The sequence below is a fragment of the Triturus cristatus genome, chromosome 4_1 (genome assembly GCF_964204655.1).
Source record: "Triturus cristatus chromosome 4_1, aTriCri1.1, whole genome shotgun sequence".
NCBI lineage: Eukaryota > Metazoa > Chordata > Amphibia > Caudata > Salamandridae > Triturus > Triturus cristatus.
Window position 1 is genome coordinate 1,141,272,611 of NC_140585.1, and position 22,712 is coordinate 1,141,295,322.

At 45.6% G+C, this 22,712-nt stretch overlaps 1 protein-coding gene across 1 annotated transcript; it reads left to right on the forward strand.

The window, feature by feature from the left end:
* The first annotated feature begins 17,568 nt into the window (after positions 1-17,568).
* Positions 17,569-19,499, forward strand: LOC146856194 (uncharacterized). Its single transcript, XM_085650708.1, has one exon. The coding sequence runs from the start codon at positions 17,821-17,823 to the stop codon at positions 18,808-18,810; it is 990 nt and encodes a 329-aa protein (XP_085506834.1). The 5' UTR covers positions 17,569-17,820; the 3' UTR covers positions 18,811-19,499.
* Positions 19,500-22,712: the final 3,213 nt, after the last annotated feature.

The following is a 22,712-nucleotide window of genomic DNA, read 5'->3' on the forward strand; positions in this document are numbered from 1 at the left end:
TACACAACACCCTGGATTGTTTTTGTGCTGGAAGGGGACACCGCCCTGCACTTAAACAGTCCTTATAGGCAAGAAAGCCAACAGAAACCTTTAACAATTCTGGGTCCTGTGAGTAGTGGTGAATGGTGTCAACTTGACAGTGAGGGTGCTGCACTGTAGGAGTGGAGTGGATGTCAGGTGAATGATACTACCTGGATTGTATTCCAGTGTGAGAAAGCCAAGTGGTCGGCACTCACTTGGGTTGCTTTAAAAAGGGATACTGTCTCCTGTCCTGTCACTATTAAGATAAAAGTATATCAGGGTGTTAGTGTTCTTATCTGTGGCTTAGGTAGCTCATACAGTCCCAGTCTCCCTCATGTGTCACATTCACTGCAAAGGAAGACTGACTTGACCCATTATAAAGGGCAGAGAAGCAAAGATCATTTGCTGTAATGCAGGAGTAGTTCAAAGTGTGAGTTTAGGAAATTAGGAATAGGTTATCTGATTTAGAAAGTACAATGCTGTGCCAGTAAAAAGACTTTTTGTAGAGAGTACCACTAATCTTTCTTTTGTTTTTAATCTTCATTATTCCTTTCATAAGCACCGAAGGGACAGAGGGCATTGAAAGGCCACGTGGCTGTCACCACCAGCACCTCAGCAGGTGTGACTACCACCACCACCCTCATCAGCATCACAACCGCAACAGATGGTTCTGCTGGCCCAGTAAGTCATGTTTATTATTATTTCTTACTTTTACCTCTCCCCACTAGCATAATCAAGGACTAGTGTATTTATACTATTTACTTGTTATCCCTTCATTACCCTGTTTTTCTATATTTCTTGTTCCCACAGCTGACTTTCTGCTATCTATGTCTGTTGATCCCAGGTCCCTGGCAGGAATGTAACATGTTGCCAGGTGTTGTAGGTAGCAAGGGCATTTGTCTCAGAATGTTTTGTAGGTAATGCAAAGGATGTTAACTGTGATTTTTTATTAAACGCGAAACAAAGGGCGCTTTTTCAAAGCCAATTGTTCCAGAGTATGTTTGCGTAGGCTGAAGAAGAGTTTGGCTGTATGAGTTCAAAGTCTTTGCATCTGGCACCTAACATCTGTAGGCAGCCTGTAAAGACTGTATCACAGTAACCCACCTATTCCATTATTACAACGTTTGCATAGACTAAAAGAGTGTGGGTTTACTTGGAAAGTTAATGAAATATTTGCATCAAAGGTAATCCTAGTTATCGTTGTGGGTAATGGACAGGAAGTGTGGGGAGGAGCACTGTATCCCAGGTTAGAGGAGAGTAGGGACAGCGTGGGTAGAGACAGATCACCAAGTAGTAGAGGAACGACAACGCAAGAGAGAGTTTCAATGATACATAATAAACTAGTAATACATTGGTGTCATTGGACCCGATTCACAGAACTAACTTAAGACAAAATCCTAAACTTACTACCATTTTGGTATTCACAGAAGGCACTTACTCATTTCGGTATTCACAGAAGTTAGGAGTCCTAACTTTAGGACTCCTAAATGCCTTCTGTGAATACCGAAAGTCTTAAAGTTAGGATTTTTCTCAGTTTAGTAGAAGTATAGTTAGGACTCCTAACTCTAGGACTCCTAAATGTCTTCTGTGAATACCGAAAGTCTTAAAATTAGGATTTTTCTCAATTTAGTAGTAGTAAAGTTAGGACTCCTAACTTTAGGACTCCTAAATGCCTTCTGTGAATACCGAAAGCCTTGAAATTAGGATTTTTCTCAGTTTAGTAGTAGTATAGTTAGGACTCCTAACTTTGGGACTCCTAAATGTCTTCTGTGAATACCAAAAGCCTTAAAATTAGGATTTTTCTCAATTTAGTAGTAGTAAAGTTAGGAGTCCTAACTTTAGGACTCCTAAACTGAGAAAAATCCTAATTTTAAGACTTTCGGTATTCACAGAAGGCATTTAGGAGTCCTAAAGTTAGGACTTCTAACTTCTGTGAATACTGAAATGAGTAAGTGCCTTCTGTGAATACCAAAATGAGTAAGTGCCTTCTGTGAATACCAAAATGGTAGTAAGTTTAGGATTTTGTCTTAAGTTAGTTCTGTGAATCGGGCCCAGTGTGTTTATTTACCTGCCGATCCGGACATCTGGAAACAGCAGGCACGTGGATGGTGGTGAGCCCAGGCTTTTATCTCATTCAAAAGGAAGCCTAAATAAACCAGGTCGCCTTAGTCCCATAATCTCCTTTTTCACTCCGTTCAGACATATGAATTTTTTAAATCCTGAAACCTGTGGCCTAAACACTTGGTGATGTTGAACTAACTTGAAGTTGTGGTACAGTTGGAAATTAATTTGTGAGTCATCATCATGCATCTACAAATGTACCCAATGATGCTCTAGAATATATAAATATTTAAGAGTAATGGGGAGAGTAAGGACCCCGAGGTAGCATCGCATGTGACACTTTGTATTGAAGTTTCCTCAGAACCAAAGTGCACTCATTGTCTTTTGTTATGGAGGATGAATAGAGCCATAGTAAAGCTGCTCCAGGTGTCTCGGTAAAATATTTGAGTCTTGTGACATTATTCAGGAAAGCAAAAAAGAAATGCTACAAGCAGGAAGCATGGGATCTTTCAACTTGCAGATTAGAGGCTTTGGTTTACTGGGCAAAATCATCACATGTCTGAGTACCACCTAATTGAAGGAGAAGAGGGAGGCCTGAGATAGAGAGTATGGTTGTCAAGGAGGCATGGTTACAGCTGGTATTGCAATGTTCATACGTTGATTCTCAAAGAACCTGTTAGAAATTATTGTTATTATTACTTAACATTTCTAGAGCGCGTAGCTACCCAGAGGCATCCCAGGGCTGGCGGAATAGGAGTAGAATGGAGGGAGGGTCTACAGCCTAATATTTTGAGAATAACCATGTTTTCAGATGCTTCCGGAAAGTGAGGAGATGAGTCTCCGAGCGTATCTTCAAGGGTAGGGTGTTCCACAGATTGGCTATGCTGTAAGAGAAGGAACGGCCCCCGCTCGAGTTCTCCGAATTTTCGGCACCATGGCCAAGCTCATACCGGCGGAGCGGAGCGATCTCCTGGGTTGGTAAAATGTAATAAGGGAGTTAAATATGGTGGGGCCTTTTCCCATCAAGGTTTGTGGGCTATGCAAAGTGCTTTAAATTTCACTCTTTCCAGAATCGGTAGCCAGTGCAGGTCTTTCAGGCAAGGCTTCGCAGATTGCGTTCTTGGCACTCCAAGCAGCATCCTTGCTGCACAATTCTGGGCGACTTGGAGTTTCCTAATAGTGTCTTTGGCCGCTCCCAGGTACAAGGAGTTACCATAGTCCAATCGCGATAGAACCAGGGCCTGAACTACCATTCTCCTTGCCCCACTGGGAAGAAGGGGGAGAATTTTTCTCAGCATTCTTATAATTCCAAACCACGTACCTGCCACTTCCACCACTTGGTGTTTGAATTTAAGTGATTTGCCAAGCCACACTCCCAAGCTTTTGATCTTGGGCTTTGGGGTGGGTGCTTGTCCTAGGCATGTGGGCCTATGGGGTCTCTAGTTGGCAGAGGTAAGTACCTTTGTCCAAATAGGGACCCTTGCTTCTAGTCAGGGTAAGGGGGATACACACTTTTGATAACCCCTACTCACCCCCTTGGTAGCTTGGCACAAGCAGACAGGCTTATCCCAAAGGCAATGTGTAAAGTATTTGTACCAACACTCACAGTAACCCAGTGAAAACACCACAAACGGACATCACACCAGTTTAAAAAAATAAATATCTTTATCTAAACTAAACAAGACCAAAACGACAAAAATCCAACATACACAGTTAAAAATATGACTTTCAAAAGGTTTCAAAAACTTGTACCACAGAAAACTATGGATGCGTGACTTTTCACCAAAGTACCTGTAGATGCATCAAAGTTCCAAAGCCAAACAGCCGCAGAGTCGGAAAACAAAGAGATGCGTCACTCCTGAGACCTTGGGGAGGCGATGCATCAGTTCTGCGACATGCAGAGGACGAGTTGCGTCGAATCCGGTTTGTATGGGGAGTGGTGCGTAGATTCTTCGTGACAGTTCTGGTCCGCAGGTGATGTGTCAGAAGAACTTGCCGCACAGGTACAATGCGTGGAAATCTGGGAATGCTTCGCCGATCGATGCGGTGGTGTCGAGCGGCGCTGCGTCAATCCTCTTCAGCCGCGATCCCTCGATGCGTTGAGTCTTGCAACGGCAGCAGGCACTGAGCCGGTTTCCGCAGCAGCGCTGTGATGCGTGGAAATTCTTCTTGTGCCATGGAGATGCGTCGGGGAAACAGATGCAAGAAGAGTGGTGCTTCGATTTTAGCAGTTCTTCACGTTTCTTCTTTCTTCCAGCTCCCAAATCAATCAATCAATCAATCAGTACATTTATATAGTGCGCTACTCACCCGTGAGGGTCTCAAGGTGCTGGGGTGGGGGGTGCTGCTACTGCTCGAATAGCCAGGTCTTGAGGTGTTTCCTGAAGGTGTGATGGTACTGTGTCAGTCGTAGGTGTGTGGGAGGGAGTTCCATGTTTTGGCTGCCAGGTAGGAGAACGATCTTCCTCCGGTGGTGGTTCTGCGTATCCGTGGGACGGTGGCGAGGTTGGCGGAGCGGAGCTGGCGGGTGGGGGTGTAGAACGAGAGGCGGCTGTTGAGGTATTCGGGGCCCATGTCGTGGAGCGCTTTGTGTGCGTGGGTGAGAAGCCTGAACGTGATCCTCTTGCTGACGGGGAGCCAGTGTAGGTTTCTCAGGTGGGCGGATATGTGGCTGTGGCGAGGGATGTCGAGGATGAGTCGTGCGGAGGCGTTCTGTATGCGTTGGAGTCGTTTCTGAAGTTTGGCGGTGGTTCCTGCATATAGCGCGTTTCCGTAGTCCAGTCGGCTGGTGACGGTCTTTCTGGTTTCGGTGGGGATCCACCTGAAGATTTTTCAGAGCATGCGCAGGGTGTTGAAGCAAGAGGATGAGACGGCGTTGACTTGCTTGGTCATCATGAGGGAGGAGTCCAGGATGAATCCCAGGTTGCGTGCGTGGTTCGTGGGTGTTGGTGCGGTGCCCAGCGCTGTGGGCCACCAGGAGTCGTCCCAGGCGGATGGGGATTGTCCGAGGATGAGGACTTCCGTCTTGTCTGAGTTCAGCTTCAGGCGACTGAGCTTCATTCATTCTGCGACGTCTTTCATCCCTTCCTGGACGTTGGTTTTGGCGGTGGCTGGGTCTTTGGTGAGGGAGAGTATCAGCTGGGTGTTGTCGGCGTAGGAGATGATGTTGATGTTGTGTCTGCGTACGATGGCGGCGAGGGGGCTCATGTAGATATTGAAGAGGGTTGTGCTGAGCGAGGAACCTTGGGGTACGCCGCAGATGATCTTGGTGGCCTCTGAGCGGAAGGGAGGGAGGCGGACTCTCTGGGTTCTATCGGAGAGGAACGAGGTGATCCAGTCCAGGGCCTTTCCTTGGATTCCAGTGTTGAAGGGGCTGGTGTGGAAATGATTAGAATGGTTTAGTAGGCTGTGATGTAACAGAATCTTAGCCATGTCAAAATTCTATGTTTAACCAGTAATGCCTGTGAAGCTGAAGGTGGCTGTGTATTTATCTGCTCCATTAAACCTACTTCAATACTGCTTAAAAGGAGTGGATTACTACAAATTTGGCGACGAGCGATCTTGTGCAGGGGACAAGAAGCCAATCCTTCACCCCTGGAACGACACTAATTGGAAATTAGTGCTATTGGAAGATTTCTTCTTTTGATTTTCATGGATGAACTGTAAGTCTCCTGTTTATACTTATTGTTGACTACGAGTCAGGAGGAGGAGAGACTTGTGGAGACTTGTGAGACTTGTGGAGTACATACATATTTTAAAAAATATGTTTGTAGGTTCAACTGTGCTGCAAGGACTGTTTGGGAGCACTTAATGATTGCCAGCGTGCTAGCGTGCCAGCGCCAGTGTAGCTTCATTTGCCGGTGGGTGGAGATTTCAATCTCATGGATTTATATGTATTATACATCCTGCGCGGCATTATCTAACTGCAGTGTTTCCATTCAAAAGTCAGCTCGAGCGGACGCGCAATCTTACCTGCTCGAGGACGGGTGCCTTCGCTGGTGTCTTCTGTGACGCATTTTCCATCGCAGCTTCCTTTTGGATATTGGGTGCACAAGCGTGCCTTGAGCCATCCTGCCTGTGCGTAAGCAGCGTGCCGCCATCTTTTGCTTGGCACGTTACAAAATACACAGAGCTTCGGGTGTTTGTAAATCACAAGTATTGCCAACCACGTTATCCGATACAACGCGTGTGAAATTGACTCAAAGTAAAGCGGAATATATTAGAGTGCAATGAAATTGGCGCGTGTGTATTGAAGTGAAGTTAAAGCCAGCAAATTAAGCTAAAGCAGTAAAAAAAAAAAAAAGGGGTGAAATAAGAAGATATTAGCCTGCTTGACATCGACATTTGGAATTGAATTTACACTACAGAACAATACATGTTAATTATTTTAATCAATTATTTTAGTTGGTTATTTTAATTATTTGTGTTAATTAATTATTTTGGTTTGTTGTGTTAATTTTTATTCTAGGTTATTCCAAATTTGTTCATCTAAATAACAAAATGTCTGATGACTCCATGTCAGCACCTCCAAAATTTTTACCTGTTCCAGGTGAACCTGCTATACCGTGGAAAAGATGGAAGAACATTTTTTTTACGTATTTATTGGCAATTGGGGGTGATAAATATGGTCCGGTGAGGAGACAGGCAATTCTCTTGCATCATCTGGGTGTCGAAGGTAGGAGAATTTACGATGATTTACCAGAGATATCCTTGGGCATGGGAGATGGTCAACCCGTAAACATTTATGAGATGTCTCTTCAGATGTTGGAAAAACATTTCACTCCAAAAATAAATGTCGTTTTTGAAAGACACAAGTTTTTTTGCAGAATACAAAAAACTGATGAAAGTATCGTGTCGTATGTCGCATCTTTGCGGGGGTTAGCTATAACATGTGAATTCCAAGCTCTTTGTGATTCATTAATAAGAGATCAGATAGTCAGATGCACAAATAACAAGTCTGTAAAACAAAAATTGTTATCAAAGAACCCTACTTTGGAAGAGGCCATCGAAATTGCAAGGAGTATGGAAGATACTGATCACTGGATGCGAGAAATTGATAAAGGGAAAAATACTGCTGTGAGTACAACGATAAATAGTGAAAAAGAAGTTTCTGCAGAAGTAAATGATGCAAAGAAAGAATTCAAAAAAACGACAAGTAAAACATATGGAAGTGCTACATCTAAAATAGGTGAAAGAAGGCCTATAATTTGTTATAGGTGTGGATGTCCTGGACATGTAAGTTCCAGCTTTGCATGTGGAGCTAGGAATGCTACATGCAGAGTATGTGGAAAAAGGGGTCACTTAGCAAAGGTGTGCAGATCAAAAGGAGGTGTGCAGGGAGTAAGTGTGAAGGAAATAGCGAATGAAGAAGAAGAGAATGAGCTATTTCTCACTATTGATGGGATAGAAATAAATAAACACCTTGAAATAGAAGAGATAGACAAGGCTGTTTCAGAGAATATTTTGCATATTGATAATAACCCTATGAAACTGAAGAAGGAGAGTACTGAGAAGATTGAAAAACCGCATTGTGAAATTACGTTAGGAAAGGGAACCGTAAGATTATTAGCTGATTCTGGTAGTCTATTCACTTTGGTGTCAAAGGAAGCATTTCAAGAAAAGTTAGATGGAAAGATGAATCAACTTCAACCTTCTGATGTTAAGGCTGTAGGCTATGGAGGTTCAAGGATCAATATTTTGGGAATGCAGTGGATGAGTATCATCTTTAAGAAAAACAGAGTTTATGGAAGGGTGTATGTCACTAATGAAGGATCCAATTTATTGGGATGGAGACATCAAAAAGACTTGAAAATTAAATTGGATCCAAATGCTGTCGAGCCTGTAATGGCTATTGAATCTAACACAGAAAATGTATCTTCTGAAGTTCAAACAAGTAATGAATGGGGAGAGATGTTAATGAAGAGGTATTCACATGTATTTTCCAATGAATTAGGCATGTTAAAAGGGTTCATGCATCGAATTATCTTGAAGAGCAATGCGAAACCAATTGTCCATAAAGTAAGGACAATACCTCACATGATGAGAGAACCTCTTCAAAAAGAATTAGAGAAACTATTAGATGCTAAGGTGATCGAACCAATTGAATCGTCGGAATGGTTGTCTCCAATAGTCGTTGCACCGAAGGATGGTGACAAAATTCGGCTATGCATTGACTTGAGGGATCTGAACAGGAACATTTGGGTTGATCGACAGCCATTACCAAATATTGGGGAGATGCTGAGTATGATGGGTGGGGGACATGTTTTTAGTGTGTTAGACATGTCTTCGGCATATCATCAGGTAAACCTGCATCCAGAATCTCGTCCACTAACTTCATTTGTTACACCTTTAGGAGCATTCCGGTATTGTAGGATGCCATTTGGGCTGGCATCGGCCTCTGCTGTTTTTCAGCGGGTAATGCAGAACATATTCAAAGGTATGGAGAGGGTACTTTGTTTCCAAGACGATATTATGATTGTTGGAAGATCTTTTCGTGAACATGATGAAATCATGGAAGAAGTTTTGGAAAGAATTTCCAAATGTGGCCTGACGATAAAGAGAGAAAAGTGTCAAATGAGGTTGGGAGTAGTGAGTTATCTTGGTCACCAGATTTCTGCTCAGGGAATAAAACCTAAAAGTAGCATAGTAAAGGCGGTGAAGGAAGCTCCATGTCCCATTAATAAGGAAGAGTTGAAGTCTTTTCTGGGGCTTGCTGAGTATTGCTCAAAGTTTATTCCAAAGTTCACGGATTTGGTGGAACCTATGAGACTTTTGTTGAAGAAGGGTGTCAGGTATGAATGGAATTTGGAGTGTGAGAAGGCATTTAGTGATGTAAAAGCTAGTTTGTTGAGTGCACCGTCATTGGGGCATTTTGATCCTAAGAAGAAATCGATTTTAATCAGTGATGCAAGCAATGTTGGAATTGGAGCTGTTTTGTTGCAGGTGTCGGATGGGAATGAAAGCATAATTGGATTTGCTTCTCGTAGGTTGCAAGGTGCGGAGAAATCTTACTCGACAATAGAAAAAGAGGCGCTTGCATGTTGTTGGGGCATAGCGCATTTTAGATTTTATTTATGGGGGATACCCTTTGTTGTCAAAACGGACCACAAGCCTTTGGTTTACATATTCAAGGGTGGTCGAGGTTTGGAAGGTAGTGTAACTCCTCGAATATCGAGATGGTTGTTATCTGTTTTAGAATACAATTTTGTTGTAGAGTATGTTCGGGGGAACAAAAATGTTATAGCCGATTGTCTGTCCAGAATGCCAGTGGAAGGGGATTCGTGTATGGAAGTTTTGGATGATTTAGTTTTGGATGTGGCAGCTGAATTTGCTGTTAGTAGAGATGAGTGGAAAGAAGCAATGGAGTCGGATTGTGAGTACAAACAATTGAAGGAATTCATTATCAATTGTTGGAAGAATTCTGAGATGACAGCTGTACATAAGAAATATTTATCAGTAAAGGATGAACTTAGCTTACAAGGTGATAAAATACTGAGAAGGAATAAGATTATTCCTCCGATTCAATTGAGAACAAGATTATTGAGAATTGTGCACGAAGGACATTTGGGTAGGAGTTTGACTAAGCGGAGGTTAAGAGAGTCTTTTTGGTGGCCAGAAATGGATAAGGATGTGGAGGAGTTGGTGAAAGAATGTTATGCTTGTAGCAACAGTGATAAGACGCGAATTGTGAGAAAAGCTCCTTTGAAATGTGTTGAGTTACCGGAAAAACCATGGGAGAAGTTGGCGTTGGATGTTTTAGGCCCGATTGAAAAATTAGGAAGTGGTAATCGTTATTTGGTAGTGTTGGTAGATTACCATAGCAAATGGTTTACGTGCAAATCAATGGGTGAAGTTACCACTACTAATGTGATCAAATTTTTGAAAGAAGTATTTTTGGAGGAGGGGGTGCCTAAAACATTGGTAACAGATAACGGTGTGCAATTGGTATCTTCAGAGATGAGTAGTTTTTTGAGTAGTCTTGGGATATCTCACAATAGGGTTGCCTTATTCCATCCACAAGCTAATGGACTTGTGGAGAGGGTGAATCGCATTGTGATGGGTAGTATTCAGCTTTCTTTAGCTAATGGTCTGTCGTGGAGGGATGAGTTGAGAAGAATGATGTGGGGTCATAGGATTACTCCTCATTCGGTGACAGGCATTTCTCCTTTTATAGCTTTGAAAGGAAGGGAACCGGGCACCAAAGAGTCTCCAATGTGGTTGAGAGAGAAAAGTCAAGTTTGGGTGGATAGAGAGGAAATGAAATCAAGAGCACAAGAATGTCAGTTTCGTAGAAAGTTGGAGTTTGATCACAGGAAAGCTGTCAAGGAGATTGTGTTTCAGGAAGGTGATTGGGTTGTGATAAGAAGGTTCGGATTTGTGAAAAAAGGAGAAAGCAAATTCTCTCAACCACATAAAGTGGTATCTGTGAATGGTACTGTGGCTTTATTGGATGATGGTAAGAGGTGGAGTGTTGGCGATCTGTGCAAAGTATCACATCTATAAGAACGAGGAATAGTTCTGATGTATTACAAGATGTAAGTTAAACTATTGTGTAGATGTTTATTGTAATTTAAATGTTTAATTTCATTTGTGAATATTTTCAAATGTTTTCTTTTATTATAAGGAGGGAGATATGTGGAAATGATTAGAATGGTTTAGTAGGCTGTGATGTAACAGAATCTTAGCCATGTCAAAATTCTATGTTTAACCAGTAATGCCTGTGAAGCTGAAGGTGGCTGTGTATTTATCTGCTCCATTAAACCTACTTCAATACTGCTTAAAAGGAGTGGATTACTACAGCTGGTTATTAGGGTGCGATGGCATACGGTGTCAAAGGCTGCCGAGAAGTCTAGGAGGATGAGAGCGGTTGTTTCTCCGTTGTCCATCAGGGTCCTGATGTCGTCGGTGGCTGCGATGAGGGCGGTCTCGGTGCTGTGGTTGGCTCGAAATCCGGACTGGGATGGGTCGAGCGAGTTGTTTGCCTCGAGGAATGCAGACAGCTGTTTATTGACAGTCTTCTCAATGACTTTAGCCGGGAAGTGCAGAAGAGAGTTGGGGCGGAAGTTCTTGAGGTCTTTGGGGTCTGCTGTGGGTTTCTTCAGAAGGGCGTTGATTTCTGCATGCTTCCAGCTCTCAGTGAAGGTGGCTGACGTGAAGGAGTTGTTTATGACGTTCCGGAGGTGGGGTGCGATGATGATGTCGGCTTTGTTGAAGATATGATGTGGGCATGGGTCAGAGGGGAAGCCAGAGTGGATGGTGTTCATGACGTAGGTGGTGTCTTCAGTGCTGATGGGGGTCCAGGCGCTGAGGGTGGTGGTGGGCGTCCTTGGTTCAGTGACTGGAGGCGAAGTCTGGGGTCCGAAGCTGTCGTGTATGTCTGCGATCTTGCGGTGGAAGTACGTGGCGAGGGAGTTGCAGAGGTCTTGTGACGGTCTGATGTCGTTGTTGTTGGCGCTGGGGTTGGAGAGCTCTTTGACGATGCTGAAGAGTTCCTTGCTGTTGTGGGTGTTGCTGTCGAGCCGCTCTTTGAACAATGACCTTTTGGTGGTGCGGATCAGCTGGTGGTGTTCGCGAGTGGCGTTCTTGAGGGCTGTCATTTTTTCTGTAGTCCATTCGTGGTGCCAGGTTTTTTCGAGGGTAAGGCAGGATTTCTTTGATTCTTTGAGGGCGTCTGTGAACCATGAGGTTTTCCTGTTGCCAGTCATGCAAGGGGGTTTCTTCAGTGGGGCGAGGTTTTCGGCGCAGTTGGTGATCCACTGTGCAAGGTTGTGGGCTGCGTCGTTGGTGTCAGCGGTGTTGGCTGGCGGGTTCAGGCTCAGCGATGAGAGGAGCTAGTCTGTGGTGATTTTGCTCCAGCTTCTGCGGGGGATTTGTTGCGTACGGTGGTGGGATGTATTCTTTTGGAAGGTGAAGTGCATGCATCTGTGGTCGGTCCAGTGTAGTCCGGTGGAGTGGCTGAAGGAGACGTGGTTGCTAGCGGAGAAGATGGAGTCGAGCGTGTGATCAGCGAGGTGGGTGGGGGTGTTCACCAGTTGCTTGAGTCCGAGGTTGGCGAGGTTGTCGAGCAGGGTGGTGGTGTTGTTGTCGCTGTTGTTCTCCAGGTGGAAGTTCAGGTCCCCTAGGAGGATGTATTCTGGTGAGGCTAGGGCGTGCGGGCTGATGAAGTCGGTGATGGTTTCACTGAATTGTGTGCGCGGGCCCGGGGGTCCGTAGATGAGCGTTCCTCTAAGGGTGGTCTTGGGGTTGGTGTGAATCTGGAAGTGTAGGTGTTCGGCGGTGGAGAGAGTGTCTTCGGTGTTGGTCGTGATGTTGATGGTGTTCTTGTAGACGATGGCGATTCCTCCTCCGGTTTGGTTGACGCGGTCCTTCCGGGTGATCTTGTAGCCTTCCGGGATGGCTATGGTGATGTCGGGGGCTGAGGAGGCGTTCATCCAGGTTTCCGTGAGGAAGGCGACGTCTGGTGCTGTTGTGTCGAGGAGGTCCCAAAGTTCAACGGCGTGCTTGTGGAGGGAGCGGGTGTTGAGGAGGATGCATTTGAGGTGGTTGTTGTCGTTGCTTGGTCCGGCGGGCGGGGGGGAGGTTCGGAGGCAGGTGAATTTGCAGGCTTGGCAGGTGAAGGGTCCCTGGGTGCGCCTCGGGGTGGCTCGGTAGCAGGTGGGTGGTCCTCCGGTGTTGAGTGCGTTGAGGGCAGCGGGGTCGTATCTCAGTCGATGCTTCTGGCTCCAGCGGGGGCCAGGGGTACTGGCGCTGGGCGTGGTCCAGGCGTGGACGGGCGCAGACGGGTTTGCCTTTGACGTGCCAGCGGCACATCTGCTGCGCGGCCGCTGCGCGGCCTCCATAAGAGGGGCAGAGGGAGGGAGGAGCAGCTGGGAGTTGGGACCGGGGCAGACAATGGGAGTTGAGGGGGCGGGGCCGCAGGAACGCATTGGCGGGAAAGAAAACGGCGGGGGAAACGGAGGCAGTGGGGACAGCGAGAAAGGGGGCACAAATATGGAAACCGAGCACAGGGGTTCAAAAAGGGTACAAAAGGCAAGAGTGGCACAGGGGGGAGAGAAAGGGGGCACAAATGTGGAAAACACGCACAGGGGTACAAAAAAGGGTACAAAAGGCAAGAGTGGCACAGGGGGGCAATCAAGGGAACAATAACAACAACAACCAAGATGAGCAGACAATCAAGAAAGGCAAACACAGTACTTAGCCGGGTTAGAGGCGGCTAACAAGGGCGGCCGTGGCAGCAGGAACCAGGACACACAGGGGGCTGCGTGGCGGTGAGGGGAGCGACCTACCTGGTGGCAGGGTCAAAGGTCGCTCAACAACAACAATCTCCAGAGGCCCGAACCTGGCACAGGCACCTCTTGGCAGGATAGAACTCACTGCAGCAGAGTTCAGGGGAGCTTGGGGTGAAATCTTTGTGTCCCTGAGACTACAGAACAGGAGGCCAGCTCACTTCAGGCCCATGGAGAACTCCTTCAAGCAGGGGACACAGCACACAGCAAAGTCCTTTTCCTTTCCTTGGCAGAAACAACAACTGCAGGCCAACCACAGACACTCATTAAGGGCAGTACTCCTCCTCAGTCTCTCCAGATCTTCTCCTTGGCAAAGGTTCCTCTTGACTTCCAGGAATGATCTAAAGTCTGAGGTTTTGGGTCTGATACTTATATCCCAAAATGTCTTGTTCTCTTTGTTCAAGGGGCTCTGAGCCCAGTTCAAACCAGTTCTGGGGGGCACTCTGTGAGTGCACAACAACATCCATTGTCAGTGTGAGCCTTGGCTCCAGACATACCACAGGGGGGCGGAGCCAGCATTGTGGAAGGCAGGCACAGCCCTATTCAGGTACAGGTGCTACTCCGCCCACCACTCCAAATGCAGATCAGGCCTATTCAGCCTAGTGGTGACTCATCCAGACTCCTGGAGCCACTGCACCTCCCCAGTCTCTCTCACTCCAAAGCTAAACAGTCAATCCACAAACAGGCAGAGGCACACAGGATGGTTGAACAAGAAAATAGCCACTTTCTAAAAAGTGGTGTTTTCAAACCCACAATTTAAAAAACATCTTTACTAAAAGATGTGTTATTAAATGCTGAGTTCAGGGATGCTAAACTCAATTCTTCTATCTTATCCCTATGGGAAGATATGCTTGTAAAATGTCACAAAGCATTCCCCATTCTGTCCTATGGGGCAAGATAGCCTTTCAATAGTGGAAAACGAAATTGTCAGTATTTCCCTATCAGGATATGTTGCATACACCAGTACATGTCCTACCTTTCACACACACTGCACCCTGCCCAGGGGGTACCTTGGGCCTACCAAAGGGGTGTCCTATGTGTAAGAAAAGGGAAGGGTAGGGCCTGGCAAGTGGGTGCACTTGCCGAGTCGACATAGGAATTAACAAACTGCGCACAGGCACCGCGGTGGCATGCCTGAGACCTCTTTTCAGGGTTACTCGTGTGGGGGGCACAATCAGCTCTGCAACCCCACTAGTAGCATTTGATTTACCAGCCCTGACACACTCACTGCGCTTTACTAGGGACCTACTGGTAAAACAAATATGCCAATCAGGGAGAACCAATCATGATAACAATTTACAGAGAGAGCATAAGCACTTTAGCACTGATCAGCAGTGTTAAAGTGCCCAGAGTCCTAAATCCAACGACAGCAGGTCAGGAAAAAGGAGGAAGAAGCAAAAAGTTTGGGGATAACCCTGCAAAAAGGGCCATTTCTAACAGAACCTAAGTTGTTCCTTGCCACACTGTTGAGAATGTGTGTGATCGTCTTACTGCTTGTAGGTTGGAGGTTGAAGGTAGACGTTTAACATTTCCTTTGTTTTGTGTGGTGACTCATTGATAATTTTGGAGGTGTAGGTTGTTTTGGTATGTTTTATAACGTGTTGGTAGTCTTTTCTGTGTCTGTTTCAGCATACTTTAGGCTCTTCATAAACAGTTGTGAGCCACATTTGTTCCGAGATGTGTGATTCATATGTTCAGTTTGGCTAGACTTCAGCAAACCACATTTGAGGTCTCCCTCTCAGTTTTACATCTATATAATTTGAGTGGTGCTCCTTATGGAGGACATTGGTAATACTGTGGTGTTAATTTGTTAACAGGATCTCAGGATTCCCATATTTTGTTGCGTATAGTTGTCTGTGATGCCCAAGGTATTAACATTTCCTCACAAATCTCAACTTCTTAGAGTGGTGTTGAGATCTGTCTTGTTGTGTGGTGGCTTGTTATGGAGCATGCATGAACAAGAGAGACAGTACATTAGGAATCATATGACTATATTTGTTTTTGTCCAAACTGGCTGAAATTTCAATAGTGTAGGTGAACACCAAATCAATCAATTAATCAGGGGTTTGTAAAGTGCGGCTACTCACCCGTGAGGGTCTCAAGGCGTTGGGGGGGGAGCTGTTGCTCCGTCTGGGCGTGGAGGTTCAGTCGAAGAGCAAGGTCCTGAGATCCTTCCTGAATAGGGTCAGTTACAGGGACTGCCTGAGGTGGAGGGGCAGGGTGTTCTAAGTCTTGGCAGCGAGGTAGAAGAAGGATCTTCCTCCGGTTCTGGTCTTGTGAATCCATGGGGCGGTGGCCAGGGCAAGTTGGGCGGAGCGAAGTTGTCTGGCAGGTACGTGGAATGAGAGGCGGTGGATCATATATGCTGGTCCTGCATCATGTGGAGCTTTGTAGACATGTGTGAGGAGCTTGAAGGTGATTCTCTTTTTGGCTGTGAGCCAGTGGAGTTGTCGAAGGTGTTGAGTGATGTGGCGGGGGTGGTTGGATGTCGAGGACCAGGACTGGACTGGGAACCAAAACAGGCCCTGGCAAACTGCTCGGCGGCACCCCCTGGAGGGAGGGGTGGGGGTGCAGCCGAGCTATTTGCGAGGGCCGGTTCTGGCCAATTTTGTTACAGGGGGCAATATTGCCGACCCCTAATAACAAAAACGGCCCCCCAGGGGCCCAAAACCGGCCCCACCCTGGCGGCCCACCGGGGAAACACCGAGTGCCCGCTACAGCCACTCCGGTCCTGTCGAGGACCAGTCTGGCTGTGGCATTTTGGACATTCTGTAGTTTCCTGAACTGTTTCTGGGTGATGCCGGTGTAGAGTGCACATTGCCTTAGTCGAGTCTCCTGGTGATGAGTGCGTGGGTGGCCGTCTTTTTGGATTCCATGGGGATCCACCTGAATGTCTTTCGAAGCAGGCGGAGCATGTGGAAACAGGATAAGGATAAGGCGTTGATCTGGCAGTTCATTGTGGCCAGAACAGGGTCTGCTGAATATTTGAGTCCATTTATTATTTGGGTGAATTCCAAGGTATTAAGGTTTTCAATTAAGTCTGAAGCTATTCTGAAGATAGGTGGCAAGTCCAGAAGTTGAAATTGCCTCCTAATAGGATTTATTATCTGTGCTGTGGACTGCATATGCAATACAATGATTTCTTCCAGGAAGGAGAGATCAGAGCCTTGAGGAATTATACATAATAACTATGATGAAGGGGATGTTATGCTTAATCATGCAACTCGCTGCCAAGCACTCAAATGATGTGTCTGATATGTCACCACATGATGTGATGTCTATGGAATAGACCATTGGAGCTCTTTCTCCTTTTTTAGATCTCACTTGACAGCGCAGCTGACTGTGATACCCACTGTTATACATTCTTTAAAGTTGCATAAGGTGGACTTTGGCCCCAACTCAGAGAAGTAGTGCTATCTCAAGTCATGCTATTGACTATTTCATGTATGTTTTCACCTTCCAGGAAGTGCTTCCTTTGGAACACATGAAGGACTATTTTACATTTGAAAAGAACGCTATGTCACCATGCTGATCGTTACAATCACTTATCTCCAGAGCAAGAGCTGTCGACTTTGCAATTGTTTCTTTATGTTGGAGTTTAAAAGTACAGGGGGGTCAGGTCATCCAGGATCTGTTTGAGTTGTTCTCTGGGCCAGATCTCAGTGTGTACCAATACGTGGCACCCCTGGGCAGCTATGAAGACTGATTGTGAGCCGACTGCATGCTAACAAGGCCAACTATCAATGCACTTTCTCCACAAGCAGAACTACTCATGTCCACACAGCACTGCTGACTTATTACATCCTAGACTATGATATGGGTGACATGTTTATGTAAACCATGTTTAACAAAGCACAACCTGTGTATAGCACAAGCATGGCATCTTTGCAAACAGTGTTCGTTCATTTCATATTGAATTTCGCCCTCAAAGGAGGTGTGGGGCCACAATGTGCATTATTAAGATCAAATAACTATCCACTTGTGTAAGGGAAGGCAGTGTACCTAGATAGGACTTGACAGTAGTGTCGGATGAGAGTAAGCTGGGTCGGGTGTGTAGTTAGGCCTCTCACCACCGCCCCCTTCAGCCGGCCGTCAGAACTGTGGCATGAAGTGGAGAAAAGAGGAAGGAAACGTGCTGCTGCTGAAAGGGATGTTGGACACAGAGCACTGGGGCGTTCAAAGAGTGTTACAAACCAGAGGAGCAAGCCCTTTCATCACACACAACACGCGGGGCGGAGACACGGCCCTTGAGGCCACTGAGCAGGGCAAACAGTGAAGTCGTTTTTATCGGGGACCAGAGGGTGGACCTACTGGAGAACCTGTGGAGACGAGGAGGGAGGCTGCCCTGGACAGAGACCCCCAGAGCTGAGCCACTGAAGCGAGAGACTGCCAGAGAAGAGACCGCCAGGAGAGAAGAGTGGAACGGGGTGCACTGCTGATCCGAGGCAGCACCATGAAGACTGTCACCGCTCTGGCTTGGATGTTGTGTGCAGATGTCTTCGGAGCTGCAGGAAGCGATGCTGGAGAGGTGACGGGTGTCTCGGGAGGGTCCCTCACTGTGCACTGTCGATACCCAAATGACCTTGTAAAGTACAAGCAGTACTGGTGTAAAGGAGATTATCGGGTTTCCTGCTCCATCGTTGTACAAACCACAGGATCCGAGGAGGCGGTGACGAGAGGGCGGTTTACCATCAAAGACAATCACACAACTCGCACATTCACAGTGACCATCACAGGCCTCAGAGAGAAGGACTCGGGGCTGTACTGGTGCGGGACAGAGAGGGTAGGTATTGATGACATGTACCAAGTGAAAGTGACTGTTTCCAAATCTGATCCTGGATCTCATCAAACTGAAAAGGCACCAACCACAACAAAGGGTCTGCCAGTCACAGCTTCTGTCTCAGTCAATAACCCCCCAGGTCCCCAATCAAATGCACCGGAAGAGACGACCCCCGCTTGTGCCCCCGTCACACCTTCAGACGCCCCCAGCACTGCACCTGAAGGTGACACCGAGGCTCCATCTGCAACTGAGAGACTCCTCCAGTCCCTGCTTCCGGCTGCCATCTTAGGGATGATATTACTTGCAGCTGTCACTTCCTGGCTAATATTGAGGCACAGAAAGAAATCCCTGGAGGGAGAGGGTGCCCCGAGGGATCCGGTCATCGGGCTGGTTAATCCTCCTCAGGTGGACATGCAGGAAAATCCACTCTATGCATCAGCGGAGGAGCCAGGGGCCATAGAGCAGGCTCCACTCTATTCCCTTATTGAACATGTCCCACACCCTGCGTCCCCGGACACCCGCTACGATGAGATTCAAGCGCTATATTCAGAAGTCACTGCTCCTGCCTACAGCAGTGTCAGGCGGAAGCCAGGTTCTGCACTCAGAAAGGTGATGGCTCCAAGCGAGGGACAGGATGTACTTTATGACCATGTCAATCAATGAATCGGTGATCGCCTGGGCATCCTGTAGCATTAATAACTGTTATCAATTTAACAGCTTGCTGTGACACCTGGAGACATGCTCGGGGCATTTATTATATTGTCTGAAGTTCACTCTACAGAAATTCATGGGCGGATGAATTTTACAGAGGAGTCTTTTGTATTTTTGTATTATTACTAATGGAACTGTAACGAGTTTATCAAATTAGAGGACTAAAGTTCAAACTATAAACATAGAAACTCAACTTTAGTCCAATGGAATACCATTTAACTTTGTTAAATGTGTTAATATATCATTCCTTCTCTCACGTAGTAGTACATTTTGTTTGTTTTAATACTGTAAATCCATACAAAATAAAAGATAGAACGCACAAAACAAGAGCAAACACTCTAGAAAAAAATAAGACAATGACCATACAAAATAAAATCAAAGCATATATATAAAAAAGCCTGGAATAAGCTTGTTATTAACGGTTTGACAGATTAAAATGTTCTTAGATCAGAGATATGTTTATTTGTTTATTCATTAAGGTGTTTTGTGAAGCAGTGATTGTTGCCATTTGTTTATTTTAGAGCACTGACAGCTTATTAGTTGTGAGGAGAATTTAGGGGCTCATTACAATGTCGGTCAGACGCCGCAGTGGGAGTGAAACTGCCTGACTAGTAGTCGCTGGTTCCACCCCCGTATTCGAATGCGACCGCCAGCATGGCAGTTGGAAATGTGCCTTTTTCAATTGCAGCTCATGCTATGGCCTGGAAAAGGGCCGCAGCACAAGCTGCACTTGAAAACGGCATAGGTTTAAACATCCATGCACCGTGTGCCAGGCACCACGTAGTGCCTGGCACATGGTGCATAGATGTTTGAGGGGGCACCACATGTGCACCCCCAGGTCCCATAGCGGAGGCCCAAGGGGGACGGGGACCCTGTTAGGGGCCCCCAAAGTCCCTTTCCGTCTGCCTGTACATGGCGATCGGACCGCCATATACAGGCTGAGGGAAACGGATATGGTAATCCCTACAGCGTTGCCTGAGCAGGCACCGTCCCTATTGTAGGGATTACAGTCCAACCACTGCCCTGAACAGTACAACAGAATAGTGGTATAGTATGATAGGGATGGCGCTCCTGGAAAAATTCACTAAGTTATTATGTAGTCTTGCTATTAGTCTGGTGCTATAAGGAAGAAGAGAACCACTATACTCTCCTGAAGTTTCTGTAGTAAAACTACAGTGCAAACATGAATACAAAATCCTTAGCACACAGAAGTTATATCGTTTCAGAGTTAACAGTGTGATCCAACAAAATTATTTCATATATAAAATGATAAGAAGCTTGAGTCTTGAGTTTTTCTTTGGTCCAAACATTTATTCTCACGAACTGTGATTCAGTTGAAAGCCAATGCCAGACGCCAACACGTGTTTCGTCGCCTTCAAGTATTAAACTTACGACTTTTTCAAGGCTGGAAAGGCTTATATCTGTGTATATTATCGTGCGGTGTTAATTCCGACCCACACGGTCCTCCGGCGCGGGTAAAAGCTCTTCAAACGAAGATGATTTCAGTGGCAAATTATTCAGCACGATATTAGTGGTGAACGAGTCCGTAAATCAAATGACGTAGTGTCCTCCTCATGCCGGAAATCTCGAGTACGAGAGGAACCACTGCCCTGACAGGCTTCTTGAGCCCGTCGGAAAAGCAGTAGTCGGTCCCTCGGCCCAATGCCTCCGACATCCGGATCATAATCCAGCAGTCGGAGCACTTCTATGGATATCTTTAGGCCCGCCACCAGCGGCCTGTCAGTGATGGGCCCACCGACATCGGAATAAGACCCTTATAGTGTCCAATCGGCTAGGATAAGTAGTAAACACGTTTCATATTGCTCAATCATGAGCTGTGTGATGCATTAAGATCAGTTGCAGGCACGTCTGATTAGTTCCGCTTACAGGAGTTTTGTGAAGTTGTAGGAATAAACTTTCAGACTACTCTATTGTTTTGGTATTGGTCTGGTAAATTTGACATTCTTACCACAGAAGCTTTCGCCGTTTTCTGTCTTATGTTCTGTGTGGTGTAATATGACTGTGTTGGGTATCTACTACAAAATGTTATAAGAATTTCTGCTAACCATGGCTCGTTGAGATCTCATCCGGGAGTATTTTCTGACACAGTTCACCCCTTGTGGTTCTCCAGGCAGCCTGGGCCTACTTCACAATCAATAAACATTAGCAAAACAAACAGGTCTAGGTTTTTGGACAGAAAAATAAAATACCCCTACTTTGACCAAATATAGCAATAAATGTACAAGTGAAGTGAGCAATCCGAACCCTTCCTTTGAAATGTGATGGGAATTGTAGTTCTGGGGAAAATTTGCAGAAAATGATGCAAAATGATTAAAATTATATCATGATTTTAAAGGAATTTGGACAAAAACTACACATTTACCTGTTGTGACTTATTTCTCTCGTTTCATCATTTCTCTCTTCTCTGTCTTGTTTTCATGCTTCTTTCTTTCCTTCTTTCCACCATCTTATTTTGTTTTATGTGCATTTCATTCTTTCTTTCCCACTGCCTATTTTACTCTCCTTTTCTCTCCTACTTTAGAGCCGTTTACTCTTGTGTTGCTCTTGGCATTCTTTCACACATTCTTTGCATCTTTTCTTCTCGGCCGTGGCCACTAGGTAGGAGCGGTGAGGTCGGCCGGGTTGGGATTTCGAGAGACGACCACATGGGAAAATTAACTATTTATTTAATTTTCCCTTGTGGTTTTCTCTCGAAAGCCCCCCCCCCCCCCCCTCCCCAAGCTTGCCCCTACCGCCTCACCGCCCCATCGCTCTTACCTGCAGTGGCCGCGGCTGTTTCTTTTTGTATTAATTCCATCAGTTCTTTCTTTCTGTTCTTTCCTTCAATCGCCCATTCTTTCATCTCACATTTCGTCTTTGTTATTTCATTACATTTTTCTGCATTCCTTCTTTCCTTTAATATTTTCTTCATTATTTCTTTGATCTTTCCTTATCTTCTTTCCACTCTTCATTCTTACTTTTCTTCCTTCCGTTTCTTCTTTTACACATTTCACATTATTTTCTATTTTCATCTGTACCTTCTTTTCTTCATGCTTCCTTTTTCCTTCATTCATTATTTGCCCTTTGCTTGCTTTCCTTTATGCTGTCTCACTCCATTAGCCTCTAACTTTTTTTCTTTAAGGTTTTCTATTATCCCCCACTCCCCAGCTGTGGTATTATAGTTTGTATGGCGGAGTTTATCAGTTTTAACTTGTGACTTGTGTTGACATTGCAGAGTTTAACAGTTTTAACGTATGACTTGTGCTGACCTGCGAGCCAAAGATAAATGTTTAGAAGAGTCATAAAAACAAAATAATCTCCTTCAGTGACACCCCCACTTAAGCTGGTATAGCTAGTGGTTGATTACGCCTTTGTTTGAACCTATTTGCTTTACTAATGATTTCAGCGTGTCTGTATAACATTCATGATACTGTGCAGCATGGATAAAGAATACAAAACAAAAAAGAGAAGCTATGACGTGCGTGGACGTCTCAATGGGTAGGCGTGCCAGCCATGCATGCAAATGCCTACAAAACGACTTGGGTGATTTTTTTCTTTACCTATCCAAGCTGGATTGGTAAAAAAAAAATTATTTCTAGGGCCACATGGGGAGAAGCAATACGGATGGTGGTGGGGAGGTAAGCAACCTGAAGCGCTGGGATAGGTGGAAGTAACACAGAGGACACAAGTGGGGAGAAGCATGTTGAACGGCGCATGTGGGTGATGTAGAACATTAGCGTGCATGCCTTCACCAATCAGTGCTTAATTTGAGCTGGTGGTTGCCAGTGGGGCCACCAGCACTTATTTTTCCTGATCAGACGTTTCCTGAGAGCAAGGGAAGGAAAACACGAAAA